The following is a 19,049-nucleotide window of genomic DNA, read 5'->3' as shown; positions in this document are numbered from 1 at the left end:
GATTCTGTCAGAATCAAGATGGATATTTTCCAAAACAACATGTGATTGATCACTGGTGGCGCAAAATCAACTCTTGTTGTTGCTATGGAATTACAGACAGATTTGGAGCCTTTCAGTGAAAGGTGCAAAAGGAGTGCTATAAATGTTGCAGAAAAAAAAAACTTAAGTTTTTTTTTTTTTTTTTTTTTTTTTTTTTAAATTGTTATAGACCAGCAAGTGAAAAACTAAAGACTCATAGATCCTATCTTTCACCTGTATATGACGTTTATGACACTTATGATATTCCTACACCCAATCATCAATTTTCTCCCTGGAATGGAATCCCATTTTAAATCTAGATAAGCTGGAAAAAACACTTGGATCTTATTTTAAATGTCAACAAACACCACAAATAATGCTGCTCTGACTAATATATAGTGCAGGTACCTTCCAGACAAGTGATTCCATTTTTACATAGATAGTTCAGCAAAAAATGTGATAAAAATGCAGGTGCTGGAGCCTATTCAAGTAATTTTTTTAGTATTAGCTATCCTGTTGTGAATTGTAACAATTCTGGTACAGAGATAGCAGCTATAACATACACAACTACACTTTTTGAGCTAAGGGAAAACAGAAAAAAAAAAAAAAAAAAATTGTCCTTCAGTAGATTCTGAGCCATTGTGATATTTTTCGAAATGAGCAGGCAGATAGACTTGCCAAGGCTGGATCCCTTATGGCTTTGTAGAGTCATTAGGATTTTTGGAAGCAGAAAAGATGAAAATTATGCAACCATCTTCGCCGGGAATCGAACCACGGACCTCTGGAATACCAGCCCAGCGTGTTACCGTTACACCACGAAGGCACGCCAGGGAAGTGAGAGAAATACCTTATATACTCCCCTTTTTAAAGGCCGACTAGGGTTTTTAGAAGACCTAGTCGCCAAATCCTGGGTGCGGAGAATCATAATCCACAACCCTTTTATCATAGTTTGGGCGCCACTTGTAGAGTCATTAGGATTTTTGGAAGCAGAAAAGATTAAAAATATGCAACCACCATCGCTGGCAATCGAATCACGGATCTCTGGAATACCGGCCCAGCGTGTTACCGTTACACCACGAAAGCACGCTAGGGAACTGGGAGAAATACCTTATAGCTTAACCTGATTCCCCTTTGTGCAATATTAAAAGAATTATATATAACAAATTGAAAAATAGCAGAATATCATTACATATACATGCAGCAATGGAAGAAGTAGAATATCCTGCTCAACAAAAGGAATAAAATCCCCACTTCCCTACCTCGGCTGTTGGAGTTGCTTGCTTTCGTTTGACAACCAGCCATGATTATATACAGCAACATTTACATTGGATTGGAGTCAATAATTCAGCTTGTTTCAATCTGTGTCATAAGGGAGATATGGATGATGACCACCTCAAGAATTGCTTTATTATTTAAAGTTTACCAGTGACAACTCTATCGAGGTTCATTTTTACCCTTGTTGTTTTACACTCTCAGCATTTTATTGGGCTACTCGTCGACTAATGGTGGAAATGTGCAAGACAATCATAGAGCATTAAAAAAAAATTTACAATCTCAACACTTTACACGTCATCAGCAGCCTGTATTTTCTATGATACTCATGATACATAAATACTTGCTGCAAAATGTACCTATCATTAACAAAATCTATTTTTAGCATACGAAAAGAATTTTTATTAAATTTTTTCTCGTCAACATTTCTTAGTGTATTTAACTTAAATCTGTAATCATCACAAGCGTAATGTCAACATTAAAGTTTACCATACTCTTTATTATTCAGTTACTAACAAAAAAAAAAAAAAAAAAAAAAAAACTGTTTAGGCATCGCTATACGAGCCATTATTCAAGTTGTCATGCGTTGATGAACATACGGTGACCACAGCAAAATATAATAATTGATAAATTATTTCAAATATAATAATGATTCGTCAGGTTGGTGTCAGGGATATAAAATATTAATTGGTGTAAAATCAATGATATATCTATGCAGAATGTTTTGGTTTGAGATGTATGCCAAGCAGATACGCATCTACAGGACCAATAAAAAGTTGTTGGTGGCTTTGAGGTCCAGAATATTGGACATCCAGATCTTGGACTTTGTATTGTATTACCTTGGAACATTTAATCCAAGAATGCAAGATCTTATAATATCTGCCATATATGCTGTGTGATGATAGACGGCACTTCAGTGTTGTTACTAACATTTAACTTTCTATTGATGTTGGCTTTATTCCTGAACACAATCTGGAGGCTAATGCGAGGCAGCAGCCAGATTTACCTTGCAGTCATTATGCCAAATCTAATCAGATGATGGTAACATAGGCTCCTGTACAGATGGTTATATTGCAAGAAACTCCAATTATATCACTCATGATGAAAAATACATTACTGCTGCCACTCATTTCAGGAATATGAAGAGCTTAAAAATGGTGCTTCTAAATAGCTGGCAATCTCCACCAATTTGTTTCCATCTTTCATCACTCTTGTCACTAGCATTCAATCCCACTTCTGATACCAGAAATTGATATGTGCATGCAGGTTTGCTATAAACTGAATTCAAATAGAACTGATAATAGCTTTAAAATTTATTTTTTCAAAAGAAACACTTTGCTGTTCTGAACTTTCACAAAAGTATTTGTACAGCTGTTATCAGTGTGATAGAGCACAATCAGTTGTTACCACTTCAAACTACTAAGAACATTAAACACAAGACAATTTTCTTTAAAAAAAAAAAAAAAAAAAAAAAAAAAAGCCTCAAAGTGTAACAAAGTGAATTCAAATAACAAAGTGAACAACTCATATCTGAACCAAACTAAACTGACGCTCTCTCTGCTCTAAGTTACACAGGGATTGGACTGCAATAGTGGCAAATAGTCACCAGGTTTGGCGACTTTTTATGATTTATCACCAAATTTGTCAAACCTAGATAAAAATAAGTCGCCAAAGCTATCGCCAAACCACTTACCTCAATGTTAAATGGACTTGCCCCTGCAACCTTATTTTTCTGGCAGAGCTTCCCACTTTTGACGTTTTTCATGTTACATTATAAATGAGATACTACAATTTACATATAACTTCATTAAAATCATTTGCATATATACAAAATTCATAACAAAATCAATCTCCTTATGCTTATATTAGCATGCATCTATGCACATTGCAAATTAAAAGAAATTTTAATGTACATTCAATAGCATATATTTAAAGGTATTACACTAGAGTTTACTTACTTTGAGATGAATTAAATTCTCCTTCAGAAAGTAAAACAGGCTGAATCATTTCACCAACAGGAGCTTTTATGGACAAAGTATAACTGTTTTCTGCTGTTTCTAATTCAAATTTTGCAGGCTGAGTGCTTTCATTATAATCAATTCCAAATGTCACTCTAATGCTGGAATTCGGAGCTAGCATTTCTGAAAAGTAAATAACAAATATAAGAACCACATTAAAAAATTATAGGTTGATTCACAATGCCCTTCATGGTTCTAAAGTTTAGAATACAGTACCTATAACAAACTCAGCACACAAATGCATAACAATAAGTTAGCAATACATTCCCAACATGCCATTACTGATACCAGCAGATGCACGCATCATCCTTCCTAACAGTTGGGCTAAATCCTGTGGCAAAGAAGACATAAATACACCATCTTTGACATAAATTTATAGGAAAGAAATCACACAGAGTTATGCGGTGTAGACAAAGAGACCATGGAAGATGAGGAAAGTCATCTCAAAAAGACCACTCAATCCAGTGATCAGGAAATTCACAGAAATAAATGCAGATATAATCATAAAAATAGGAAGGAGAACAACATTTTGTTGAAAAGTAAAATCCTTGTTATTTTCCTGTAATTATGGCCACTGTTCAACACATCTAAATACATTACAGCCATAGAAATTCACTGCACAAAGAAAAATGGCTCATATACTTTACATGATGAAATATCACAAATGTATTGTATCACTCCAAGAAAGCGTCCCATGCCCCAGATGTATGCATTGCAGTGGTTTAACTTACCAAACATGAGACTTATGCACTAAATTAAAAACAAAACCATCCCAACATCTCTGGTAACTATTTCCTGCATGAAGTTTACATTCTCAGACAAAGTTTCCCATCAGAGAGCCTGTTCACTTTGCATCACACAAGCAACCAGTTTAATAGAAGTGGTATAAAATACAAATGGTTTATAAGTTCTTTTGTTTGAAATTTTATATGAAATCTTTACTGCTACATGTAGTTTACATTAGATGAACTTTAAGATGCAGTAAATTTCATATTCACCAGCGCACATCAATTTTCCATAATAGTGAAAACTAGCAATTAAATCTAAGATTATATAAAATGGCCTATCATGAGTGCAAACTTAAAAAAATTTCTTTATGTAATGATATATATACATCTTCAAAGTGTTTATCATAATCATTGTACTAGAAACTTTTGAAATCCTAGAAGGAAATATAAATTAACCTAGTATAAATGAGCCAGAAAGAAATATAAATTAACCTGGTATAAATCAGCCAGAAAGAAATATAAATAAAAAATATTATTTTGCTTAAATTTCTAATAGCAAATTCAATTAAATAAGAAATTTTAAAATCATTCTTTAGCAAAATTCCATATGTGAAATAGAAATATAATTCAATAATTTCAGAATGAGAACAAAACAGTTTTTATAATAAATTTTATTATTATTTATTTACCACTTAATGAAACCTAAATGCCCATTAGAAAACTGGTTTTACAAAATATGAATATTTGTATGCTTATGTTTCAATCAAGGTTCCTTTCATATCATATTTGATAATAAAAGTTAGGTAAATATAATGGACACAAAATTTTTAAAAAATAACATTCATGAAAATATTATCCAGCAAAATTAATCTTTATGAAATTCTTTAGTGTGATGTTCAAATTTTAAAAATTCAAATAATTATCATGAATGTTACATGGAGAAGCAGGAAACTAAATAAAATAAGTTCAAACATAGAATATCTTCTCTTCAAATATACTATGCATTCAGATGTACACTGTGCACGAAAAAAAAAAAAAAAAAAAAAAGGGAAGGGACAGTTCTGCATCTCCCATTCTATTGGGCCAATTGACAAAATTCAACTTGAGTTTTTCATGTCTCGAAAGCACGACTTAAGATATGTACTAGATTTATATATAGCATTGTTCTAATATAGGTATTTTGACACATAAATGGACTTCTTATGAAATGAAATGCCAATTCTTTTCCACATTTCAATTCTATGACTCAAATTATGCCAAACTACCAAGTTTTGTAAAAACACTGCATGAGTAGTTTTTGAAAAATTAGCTTTCAAAATTTTAGCTCCTCAGTGTTAATTGAATTTGATATATGTTTATTAACTTCTCTTTTCTATTAAACTTACTTGATTCTTTCTTCCAGAATTTGAAATTTAGGCTAAATCTAAATATAATTTGCACAATTTTTATGATTTATTTTTTAAATTTGTATTTTTAAATATTTTTTATAAATTTTTCGAAAACATTTTTAATTATAATTTATAAAATGTTCACTAATATCTTAAAGTAGATGTATTTCTAAGCATACCTGCAAACAATTAGAGTTTTTTATTCAAAATTTTTTAAGATATACGTGAATTTACACTTTGGCACGATTTGAAATTTTGTCGTAGTTATTATATGCAATAATACTGAAAATGTGGTTTACACACTTTGTTAAAAATTATCTGAAAGAATCAACGATAGACCTTTTTTCCACTTATGCATTTAGTGAAAAAAAAAAAGGAAAGTAAGTAGGTTATTATAAATTAAGAATTTCGCCAAGTGAATTATTCTTGGTGCAAACTTAAAAAAATGCACCAAGATATATTTTCAAATTTTTCAAAAAATTACAAAATTTAATATCTAAGCATAATTTGAGTCGAATCGAAATATGGAAAAGAATTGGTATGTCATTTTAGAAAAAGTCCGATTTTGTGTCAAAATACCTATGTTAGAATAATGCTATATATAAACCTAATATATATCCTAAGTCACGCTTTCGAGACATAAAAAACACAATTTGAATTTCATCTATCAGTGCAATAGATTGGGAGGTATAGAACTGTCCCCCCATCCCCCTCTTTCTTTGGTGCACAATAAGTATATGATTAAAAATACAAAACTTACGAATTTCTGGAAATCCATGGATTTCAATACTTCCTACTTTCTGAAATAGAAAATACAGAAACTGAGTGTAAATGAATTTTTTTTTCAGCATGTATTACTTTTAAACATAGGGTATTTTGTTCACTAATCACAATAAAAAAAGCATTTTCCAAAATATAAAGTAGGCCATAAAGATGTCACCAATTAAAAGATAAATCGATTTTCAATATAAAATATGAATGACAATGATATGAAGGATATTGCACATATGCAGAGCCTTTTCACTTGACTTCAGTTCATATGAATAACTAAACCACCTTCAATCTGAGTTAGTAAATATATTCACTTCATTGCATTTCTCAATGCACCCCTGCTGGATCTCATATTTCTAAATGCAATTTTCATCACATTTTTCAATGCACCCCTTCTCTTCATGACATACATACAATGATTGCCATGGGTTAAAAAATGTTCACAATTTACCGACAAAGGTCACTAAGATCTCTTGCTTTCACAGTATAAATGTAATCCTTCTTTATATCCCATAATCAATAGTTGAACGGCAGAGATCATGAACACAAAAGAAAAAAAAGTTGGTACACTATACATGTTAAAAAGAAATACGAATTTGTAAGGTGTACATAAAATCTACTACTCAACATCTAATTGGTAACACCTTTATATATTATATAGCATCTTTAAAGTAAAAGAATAAAGGTAAGATAGGTTCAAATAAAACTATAATGATTATCTAATATACTAAAATTCAGGTTCTTTTGTATCACACAGAGAAAAATCAGTCACATACAAAGCCTGTTTTTTGTTAATTAGGTTAATATTCTACAAATATTATTTTCTTGACATAATAATGCTGAAATTATGAAAACTTTTGATGCAGAAACAAACCACAGACAAATAATTTCATTTTATGCACTTACTTTGCTGAATACACCTATGTTAAAATTACTGGCTTTGTTAGTTTTAAAAAGAAAGCACTACATTTATAGGAACCAAAGGAATCAGATAATGTTGTCAAAAGAAAAGTACCTAGCAAATGGCAAACTTTTCCATCTCGATTAAACAAATATTCATAAAATGCCTATCCTGAATCTGGTAGACATATCACTTTTCCATGGGGGCAGGAGGGGAAGAAAAGAAAAAAGAAAATATTTCTTTATATTTCAATTTATTAAAAAATACTGTTCAAATATATGGTCATCTTATGTCACATTTCCAATGTATGTGATAAGTTTTCCATTACTTGTAAGCTCTAGTATTCTATACACAATGAATATCATATAAAACAATTTATTTCAAATAAAAGAATGGAAATTCAATCAACAATACCTATTCTTCCCTCTCTAAATCATAGCAAAAAATCTGAAAACACTTAAATTAGGTACATTCAATTTTCACTCATTAATATAAATAAGAAAATTCAGACCTTTCTGAATATAGTTTAACAATATTAGTATTACCTACATAAAAATAACAGCATTAGCAAAATAATATAATTTAAGAAAAACAGAACTCCAGATATCTCAATTGCTTATTCTTCTTTCAGGGCCAATTAAAAACAAGCTTGCAATAATTTACCACATTTAATTCAACAAATAGGTTCACTACACATTACTTGTTAAATAAACAGTCTATCAACATTAATACACTTATCACAGACTTTGTAGCAACTTCATGATATCATGCCTGTTTAGTATTTTTTGTTACCAAACGATTTACTAGTGTGTCTTTGCAACATTAGATGGCGTTGCTGCCTGATGATTCAATTCTGGTTGCTATAGTAACGAACTTTCAACTCATAATTTATGTGATTTGTATTCTTTTCTTTTTTGTCTTATTAATTGCTACTGTGCTTTGAGTGATGTGAGCTGTGTCGTCACGTGGACGGTATTCCTTCTATTTCAAAGTGTTATGTAAAATAAGCAAGTGATAATTACAGTCCGCTTACCTTTTTTTGTGAACTTATTCATAACAATGCCTATTCATAATAAGAATTTATTGAATTGTCCAGAAATTATTTTTTTAATTAAAATTTTCAAAAAAAAATTATACAAAGAAATAACATAAATTGGAAATGTGTTTACTATTCATTAACCATCTTCCCAGCATTTTTGCCTAATTTTACTTCCAAAGAACTTCTAATCTTTTGGTTCAAAAAAAAAAAAAAAAAAAAAAAATTTTTTTTTTAAAGCCAGATTTGACACTGTTATCTAAAATGAAAGCTTCTACCTGATGCTTTGCACAGCATGAAACAAATAGTAGACTAATAGTAAAATATCAAGGCTATCTAAGGTGGATATTATAACACATTATTCCAAAACTGCTAATAAAGATACAAGTTGACTTGGTAATGACATAAAAGAATAATACCTTTATGATTCACCAGTTTTGAATGTTTCCATTGCAAAGAAGTTTTCGGTTTTGCTACTCGTTAATAGCACATATTAGAATTGATCATTTCATTCCCTGGCAACAGCTTATAAACATTTCCACTATAAACCTACCAAACTAATAACATTGTATTCTTTTAATGATTATTAGGTTTCAGTATTTTTTAAGCCAGCTCAGCAGGATTAGATCATACTTTGTATCATTATAACTCTAAATAAGGGGTCTTCAATATGGTCATATACTTAGACTATCCGCAAACACTTTCTTTTAAAACTAACAAAGCCAATAATTTTAATGTAGGTGTATTCAGCAAAGTAAGTGCATAAAATGAAATTATTTGTCTGTGGTTTCACCATCAAAAGTTTTCATAATTTCAGCATTATTATGTCAAGAAAATCATATCTGTAGAATATTAACCTAATTAACAAAAAACAGACTTTGTATGTGACTGATTTTTCTCTGTGTGATACAAAAGAACCTAAATTTTAGTATGGACTTGGAGCAATAGTTATCATATCATATACTTGGACTTGGAGCATCAATGAAAAGAGTTAAATTTAAAATTATAATGTAATAAATTAATATAATACAGATAAGTTTATGCTACCATTTCTAACAGCAACTGTACTGCAACCTACAGTATGAATTTACAGAACTACTTGTTAAAATTCATAAAAAGCTGGAGCTGTTTTTAACCATGTTCATTTCATCTTAACAAAATACAGACAGATATGTGTAGCTCCTTGGAGATTTAAAGCTAATCTTGCACTAAGCATTGTTACCTTTCCAAAAGTCATCAAACATGTCCTTCACATTGGTATTGTCAGACAATTCTGCTAATTTTATAAAAGTTTCATTATACAGCACCTCATTAAGTAGTAATATCTAATCTAAATAACATATCTAAATTAGATATATTTGAGCTAATATATATATTTAAGCACTGTAAAACTGATATATTGAAACACTGCAAAACAATCTAAAAATCAGAGTAGTGTTTTCTTCCTGCTATTATTAATAATACAACAGAAGGGAAAGTTCAATTGTCAAAAATATTTAGACACCCATACTCTAAACCAGGGCTTCTTAAACATTTTTCAGTCATGACCTTTTTTTATCAACGAGATTTTTTCTGTGAACTTAGGACCCCATAATATTTACGAAAGTTTTGTGAGATCCCACAAACATTGTGCAAATCTGACACACAAGTGAGTGAAACTGTCAATTTTTTCACTTGTACTGTAATATACTATTGTAGTTTTAGGCTATTAACTTTTTAATTTCTAAGACATAGAACAATGTGAAAATTTTAAATAAGTAACAAACGAAATGACGTGACATACAAAGCAAGTAAAATGAACGTTTATATTATAAAAAGTATGCGTCGAAATGTTTTAGTTTTTTCTTTGTCTGTATTGTCTTATCTTTATCTATTTTCAGATACACTGTGCAAAAATATTTGGTAATTGTAAAATTATTATAATGCGTTAAAGAAATATCAAAACTGCTAAAATTTTTGGCGACCCCATGGGGACCGCAACCCACAGTTTAAGAAAATAAGGGGAAAAAAATTTTAGTAAAAATTTAGGGGGCCGCGACCCACAGTTTAAGAAAATAAGAGAAAAAAAATTTTAATAAAAATTTAAGAAACAATCCATTTTTTATCACCAGTCATCAATCATTTCAAAAACAATTTATTTTGTGGTTCTATTTCAAAACCAAATCTCATATTTTAATACACTTTATTAAATTCACTTAGGTACTTTTCACTTGAAGCCATATTATTTGGCACTTCTTTGCTTTGGCGTATTTTCTTGGCATTAAGTCTTATGAGTTTTGTTTGGTATCTTTTCTGATGATAATGGTTTTTATAGCCACTATCCACATGACATTTTTCACATAAACAGTTACCAACCCCTCTCCAGTGATGGATTCTATGACTTTGCATTTGCCTAGAGATTTAAGAAGCAGTTACCCTGTTTTTTCAAGACATAGAATACTGTTCATAACAAAAGTCTGTGTTTAAATAGCCATATAATAAATTTAAAATGTGACTAAAAGTCAAAATCGGCTACGAAGTCTTTTCTTATGCTGATAAGAATAAAGAAATCAGAATACATGTGTTTGTTGCATCACATATTCTTTTTGTTACTGCCATGATTCATTTAATACTTTTGGAATTAGGTGTTAGCATTTATTCAATTCTGTGAACCAAAGATGGTTTCAAATGAATTCCAACACAATGACTGATCAGAATAACTAAACAGGAGGTATGTACCTATTCCTATCCTAATGTTAAAATCAATAAATGCAATAAATTGCTGCAACTGATGAAGCTTATTTACACACACACACACACACACACAAAAAAAAAAAAAAAAAAAAAGAGTTACCCATACAGTGGGTTTTTGGAAAATTTTTTCATGAAATTAGAAAATGCTCCTTGCTGCAGGTTTTGATCATTCTGCTTCATCTAGTGTCGAGTTAAAGGCATGGCTAAAGTTTCCTTTAAAATAATAAATTAGCTTTAATGGAAAGTAACCACATTTCTTTAAATTCACATGAAATCTAATTTTTTTTTTAACTTTTGGAATTAATTTTTTCAAATGCCATCAAAAGGTTTTAAGATGAATTTAGACTCTCTTCAAGCTCAAGTACAAGACAATCAGCTTCAATCAAGTATTTTTAAATTATCATCATCAATCTTGGTCTACCAGCACACAGTAAATCTTCAACAGAAAAATGAAATTTTGAAAAATAATTCTTGTATGTCCATTCTTTAGCACATCATAATCATACACAAAACAAATTCTTTTCGGGGAGGTATGAAGGGACATCTGTGGTTCTTTTATCTTTACAGATATAAAAGCCATAGCTAAAATGTTTACTTTACACTCCGACTCTTCAACATAAAATCCGTACATAAACATTCCATGATTTTGATAAATTGCATTCAAAATGCATACTGATATATCAATTACAAATTGCATTCTTAAAAAATTTTTAAAACGACGTTAAAGTTGTCAGAACACAATTACAGCTACCTTATGAAACGCTTGTGAAAAAAACCTAAAGTAGATTTCCCAATATACAAAATGTGTATCTGCTGCTAGTTAAACTTAGGCCAAACAAATATTGTGTGTGGCACAGATTTTAATTAAAACTGTTGCTTGCGAGGGTGAACAGGTATATATCCCTCTTTGTCAGAATAAAAAAAAAAAAAAAAAAATTCTGCAAAGAGGAAAGGAGCCACAACCACATTTATAACAAAAACAAAGAGCAGAGCAAAGCAAACACGAGTATAGTGCCATCTGTCCAGGATAATAGCAAAGAAATTTTTAAAATATTAGGAGGCGCTGAACTGGAATTAATGTCATTAATTAAAAAATGATTTGTGAATATGAAGAACTTCATGGAAATCCAATTCACCAAATGAAGTAGTTTATGGATAATTTTTACAGACGCAAAGTCAAAAATGTATTAAATGAACCTTGGGTCTATGAAAATTCCCATGGTCCACTTTATAGTACGCAATATAGAATGACACACTGAATATCATCATTTAGAAATTTGAAGAAAATTTCTAAACTTCTGCTTTTATCATTTATGGATTATGAAGTCACCTCCGATATGACTAAAATACCTTTCTACTGAAAATTCAAAGCTATGCAAATCACTACACACTGTTTTGTATAAATTTTAAAGTGTAGCATTAAAAATTGTGTTGCTCCTAAAATTTTGCACAGTAATGCAATTAATTAACATGAGTTACAACAATAAAAAAATTATGAATGTAATTTTTCTAATAAATATTTCATTTCCTTTATTCATAAAGTTGCCTGGGGTTCTAAATTTTCTTCAAAGTTAGGCAATAGAATTCACACAATCTGCACACACTAGAAACAAGGGTTTCTTCAGTCACAGGTCATGCCTCTTTCTAATTAAGTCCAGATTACAACATTAAGTCTAGATTATTTGTGCATAAATAATCAACCAAGACATGGCTTTGAAATTATGTAATCAAGATTTATTCAATATAAAACTGGATTTGAGGAATGTTATATCTTTTAAATAATATTACATATACAAAAAATAGCATCAATACAAGTGGGGAAGTGTAATCAAGATATAAAATATAGAATTATTTTGAAGAAAGAAATCTTTATCAAAAATTCATCAAAGATTTTTATGTTAAAAAAAAATGCAGATCTATTAAAATAATTGCTTTTGAAATAATTTTTACTTTTAAATGAGAGAAAAAGTAAATAAATATCCTTGAATTCCTACATAAATTCTGGCATCATAATTTCAGTCCATTAGATTAATAATGCTGAAAAAAATTAAAAGAATTCTTTTTTCTTTATTAAAAGAAAATTTCTTTATTCTTCCTTACCTTTACTTTATTTATTTATTTTTTATTTATTTATTTATTTTTAATTTTTTTGAGGGAGGGTTCAGAAAAGTTTTACAATTGCTATTTGCAAAAATTTATTCTTAGTCACCTGCCTATGTAACACTTGCTCATTGTGTATAATATAAACAAACAAACCATAAAGTGTAAAGTTTGAATGCAACATTTGAAACGTTGGAGACAAACTATTGACACATACCACAAAAATTTAAAATTAATTATTTAGATAAATTCAAAATTAACATTACAGGATAGTAGAACAAGCATTAAAAGAATGGATTAAGCTAAAGCAAAAAATTTGCTGAGATTCCCAATTTACATTTCCAAGAAAGTTGAGACAGAAGCAGTTAAGTTAAAAAGTAGTTTCTTCAATCAAAATATGTAATGTAGTAGTATTTCTGTTATATTTTACATTAATGTTACAAAGGGTAAACAAAATCAAAAATACCAACACATAATTATACAGTACCAATACAATGATTTAAAAATAAAAGCTTTAAAATACCTTAGTTGGAATATGAATCCCACATATTTCTTTATCAGAGGAATTATTTATGGATAATTCTACAGTTGTCATTTTTGCCGAATATAAATTAGGACTTCTAGTAAAACGATAAGTAATGCAAACTCCTTTGCCATTATATTTATTTAAAAGTTCATATTGCTTTGTGGGGGTGAAAGCTGCAGAAACAGTCTGTAAAAGAGAGGAGAGAATTAGATGATAATATCTTAATTTACAAAATAAAACTTTAAACTACTTTTCATGAAACTTAATTTCATAAAAAAATTTCACATTAAAGACAAATACCTTGAAAAGTCCCTTGTTATGGGTATGAGCACAGTAAAATTTATCGACAATACAAAGAAATATACAAAATACTAAATTTAAAAAAAAAAAAATAAAACAGTTTTTCAGCAACCTTAAAAAGAATCTGTATACAAACAAAACCAAGTAATGTCACTTTTTATTAATCTAATTTATAATTATTATTTTATATTTTTATTAATCTAAATTATAATTTAAAGTATGTAATTGCCCAAGGTACAATAAAGTAAAATACATCAACATTTTGCAGCAATTACTAAAATGCCTATAACATTTGACTAAATATTAAGTCAGAGTGGGAAAAAACTGATACCCCAAGTAAAACTGAGTGCACATAAAACAAAGTTATTTGCCACTGGTCTTAGATTGACAGTTCTTTCAAGGAGTAACACTATCACCTCAGTTCCAGATGGAAGATGAGGATAGCATTCAATTGCTGAAAGATTTTTTTGCTTAAATAAAATTGATGCCAAATAACATTGCTTTATCTGTACTCAGCAAATATTATGTCATTTAGTAATGCCTGGTATGCATAACCCTGTGTGACACAAAACAATGTTTACATGACTATCTATCAAAATACTGCCACCCTCACAAAATTTAAACACATCATTAATAAGTTAGGCTAAAAAACATAACCTGAACAAATTTAATTGACTATATATTAAAACAAAAATATTATTTCAAATGTAATTGACATAACGACTTAGGTTATTACATCAAATTTTCTGGCTACTGATAGATTTTTTTTTTTTTTTTTTTTTTCTTTTCTGATATTAATAAAATCATGGGGGAGAGTATCTTTACCGTGTTAAAAAATAGTCTCTTAATTAAAAAGATATTACAATAAACTCATTTTCTTATGATAAAATTTGTTCTTCAGCAACCAATCTTTTCATTATTGACTCAGAAACCACTCTATTTACTCAGCATTTACTATAGATCTGTATAATTATTAACTGTTCCTTTTCTTTTCATAACTTTATGTTTATGCATACAATTTCAATACTTTCCATTCATTGGCACAGATAATTACAGAAAATAAAACAGCAAAATGTTTTAAACAAAACTGTACAAAAAAAAAGTGGCATTGAAGACATATAAGTAGTCAAACTACACACAGGGTTAGAGATTTTATTTCAGGTTTTAATTTTTTAAGAATTTAAAATATTCTTTGTCAGTATGGTTAAACATATATCAGGAAAATTAAGAGAGCTTTAAAACTTGCCATTAAAATCTTATATCAGAAATAGGGAAATTATTAAATCCTTTAATGATAATCACTGCTGCTCTGTTGACTATTTCTGTAAATTTAGTTCTGCAAATATTCTTTAAAATATATTTTCAGGAGGTGAGTTAAGATTTTCTTGAAGCCTTTTACATTTTTAAAAGTTTATCAACTTTAGTTAATCCAGTCCTGTTTCATCCACTATTTAAATGCCATATCTCATAATTTTTTTAATCTATTCCTTTTATTTTATTCACTAGATGATGCAATAATGACTGTTTCCTTTCCTACTACTAATCTACTTTGATTTTGTTTATTTAAATGATTTATTTTCATCAAAACTATATTTTGAAGAATATGACTGACAGATTTAATCAAAAAGGACAAGGCATTTCTGTTATTTCATCCTCTGGCTGCTCATCCCGTGATTTCCGCGGACATGTCTTTTTCTTCCTTTATTGAGGAGCACATCCCGTTTTTCCCCGTTTAACCACTGAAATAAATTATATACAGTATTAGGTTTATGTTTTGGCCAACAGATGGCGTTAGTTGTTCACTAAATTGCGGTACTTGAAGGCACATGGTATTACCGCTCAAACTCCACTTTTTGTGTTTTTTTTCTTTACACAATTGGCTGCTAGAAAACATTCAGTGATTATCTTAATTATTTAATTAAATTATTGAATTATTGATTAGATTAATAATTAGATTATTGAATCTGGTGCAAAGACTGTGAAGTTGGACTTTGCCTTGAACCCTGTTTTGAACTCTATCATACTAAACTGCATTTCTAAGGTATTTTTTCCTCAATGCTTTATATTTTCTTAAATTTTATATATTTTACTTTTTTACATATGAAATAAATGGAAATTAGCTGTCATTCTACTGAAATTTAATTTAAAATTTTTTTTTTTTCTGCTGATAACATCTGAAATTTGTTTTTCCGGCAACTTAGTTTCTCATGATAAAAATCTATATGAAAAAATAGTTTCTAGAAAGTAAAAATGCATTTTTCAATTCTCCAATATATATAGATTTAAAATATTAGGGGGGGATTTTTTTGGGGGGGAAGTAATTTTGTTCCACAAATTGAGCAGTCAGAGGGTTAATCTAACATTAGATTTTATCTAACAAAGTCTTCCAAATTAAATGTGAGTGACATGTCACAGAATGGCAGAAAATTCATGAGCTTACAGCCTACAAAAGAAAATTACTGATTATAGTCTGTTACTTTAAAATAGGAACTTCAAATTCTTTTTGGCTTTCACCTATTTATGATCATAACCTATGTCCTTATATCTGCACTACACTTACTTTCTCTACCTAATTTGAGTCTGTAGTTCAAGTCAGCCTCATACAGGGTATTTCAGAACTATTGTTCAGAAATGAGTGTGGAGATTTGGAACATGATAACAGGCAATAATCAGACGAAATGTAGGGTTGATGTGAAATTTTGACATGGAAGTTAGTAGTGAATGTCAGGAGGAATTCTAACCATGATGAAGAGCATGTAGAAGTATGAATCGTTGTTCAAATAGTAAAATGGAAAATACGCACCTCATTTAACAACAGCTAACTGCAGTGGAGCAGCTGCTAGGAAAATGCATCATTCCCAGTTTCTCAATAAATGCATCCCACATCATGACATGTTCAGATACCTGCATAAGCGATTGCACAAAATAGCACAATTCAAAACACGAATGATACTGGTGCTGAGACAATTCGATGTGAATCTAGTGGTATGCATCATTGCTGCTGAAAGGTGTTGCAACTGATATACCTGGCATTTTTGCAAACATTTGCTCATTGATGCATCGTCGTTGCAAGGCATGTATTGCACCTGCAGATCACTTTGAATACTTGCGTTAACACTTTCATTTCAAATAATACTGTTGTGAATACCATTTTTTGTCTAATAAATCTTCCTTATTTGTAACCTGTCTTGAGTCTTTCTGTCTCTGTCTTTGTGGACATGTAGCACATCAGCTGTGCAAGCGACTCTGTGTTTCTGTACGATTATTGCCTGTTATCATGTTCCAGACCTCTATTCACATTTCTGAAAAAACCCTGTACACATCAACTGCAATTATATATCAAAATAGTTGAGCATGATTTCACATTACATTTTCTTGAAAGGTTAATATTTTCAAAACGTACATATTTTAAAGCCAAGATCATATACAGATTTTGTATATACAAATTTATTAAAAAATAAATTTAAAGTCATTAAACAGTGTGCAATAAAAGTATATAAAAAACCAGAAAGGATTAAGTTTAATTTATGCCGCTCAGCATTAATGTTATGAAATTAAATGAAAAGCGGTTTTGAGCAAATCAGACAAAGGTCTCCCACATAAAATCTAGTACACTTTTCCCTTTTAAAAGTCTATTTTTATGCCATATATTCAGGAGTAACTAATGTATTCCATTAGTCTGGAGAGATGTACATTCAAATGATTATTTGATTATATAATGGGGAGAATGTAATAACAATGGCAACATATTCACATTATGAATTATTGAAAAGTAGCCACTTAACCCACTTAAATTTTATTTTTCCATCTTACTTTAATAGGTGTCTTATTATTGCCTAGAATTAGCAATACCAAATGGTAAGGAAGTTAAGATAACTTTTAAAAATTTTTATAGCATGTAACTGTAGCTTTTATAGCACATTATGTGTTTCACATTCATCATAATAATGATTTAAAGCAGCATTTCTCTAATTTCATAGCCTTTTGCAATAAAAGATGGTTTTATTTTATGTCTAAAATACATCAATATAAATTCCCAGCATTCTAAAATAATTTTATTACTTTACAGATGCTTGTGTCATTTCATAACCTTGGGTTCCTTGTGTGACATTTATGCAAAATATCAATATACATAGTAAAGGAGACCATCTAACATAGGAGATCAAGTATCTTACTTATGGATACTTCAGAATATACAAGATATGCTGAATTACTACAAGATTTCAAGACATGAAGGAGCATTACAATGATTCACCAATTTTTAAAACAGCATAACTTCCAATTTAGTATGTGTTCTCGCTAATCACATAAAAGAAGGAATGTCCGAAATTACATGAACCATGCTGCAAACATAAGTTCCACTTTCAAAAGAGTGAATTATAGGAAAAAGTGTTTTATGTTTTAGAACATGCCAAGTGTTTATTTTACTGTGTTACATGCATTTTGAAAGTAGTGTAATATAGATCTACAAACGCATTACAATATTCTGCAATGGTATTGATCAGGGCCAGTCAACCTTTTTATATCCACCACTCACTTTTTAAGTAATAAAATTTCCTTACCATCTACTTCACAGTAACTTAGTTTAGTGTAAATGCAAAGTAATTTTTTGAAATAATGCTTAGTAATATATATATATAGTTAAATTGATCCATTCACTTATACTTTACTCATATTTATAAGAGCTGAAAATTATGTTCCATGTAACTAGCCAGGACATCCATTCTAGCGAAACTGTTTCGGCTGGGAAACTTTCAATGGTAGAAAAAGGAGAAGTTTTTTCCCTTGGAAAAATGTATCCTAGCCTCACCCTTTGTTAAGATAGGATAATCCCTTATGAACACTATACTCACAGAACAACACCTAAGAGAAGTGGCAAAGGCTTATAAATATATATGAATAGGAGAGAGCTGAGCACAGGGAACAGACTTTCAAAGGGTTCGTGCATATTTCTGCACATGGAAATTAAGTACTTTTAAGGACCATTAATGAAAAAATTAAGGACCTATGAACAAATGGGAACTGAAATTCAATTAAAAATTATTATCTATGCCTGAACTTGACTTTTGTAATACCATCCTGAAAATAAAATAAATCCGTAAGTATGATGCATTATTATTAAACATGAATTAATTAACAAAGCTATTAATAAGTTTGAGAATAAAATAAACTTTATAAAATTTATCAAGTAGAATTAAACTTTTTACACTTATAATAGTTGAACATATTTGAAAGGTGATACGTGACATTTTATTTAC

At 29.7% G+C, this 19,049-nt stretch overlaps 1 protein-coding gene across 3 annotated transcripts in view; it reads right to left on the bottom strand.

Moving 5' to 3' along the window:
• Window positions 1-19,049, bottom strand: part of rb (adaptor related protein complex 3 subunit ruby) — a 107,130-nt gene that overhangs the window by 14,894 nt on the left and 73,187 nt on the right. For all 3 annotated transcript variants that reach the window (XM_035365860.2, XM_035365861.2, XM_035365862.2), the window contains 3 exons: window positions 13,489-13,677; window positions 6,185-6,224; window positions 3,249-3,431 (listed from right to left, as the gene is read on the bottom strand). In XM_035365860.2, the coding sequence (XP_035221751.1) occupies window positions 3,249-3,431; window positions 6,185-6,224; window positions 13,489-13,677 (412 nt within the window). The remainder of the gene's footprint in view (window positions 1-3,248; window positions 3,432-6,184; window positions 6,225-13,488; window positions 13,678-19,049) is intronic.

Source organism: Stegodyphus dumicola, chromosome 4 (genome assembly GCF_044657685.1).
Source record: "Stegodyphus dumicola isolate Sdum_Otavi_A_Nest chromosome 4, ASM4465768v1".
NCBI classification, from domain to species: Eukaryota; Metazoa; Arthropoda; class Arachnida; order Araneae; family Eresidae; genus Stegodyphus; species Stegodyphus dumicola.
The sequence above is the reverse complement of the archived record's forward strand: the minus strand, read 5'-3'. Positions and strand labels throughout refer to the sequence as shown.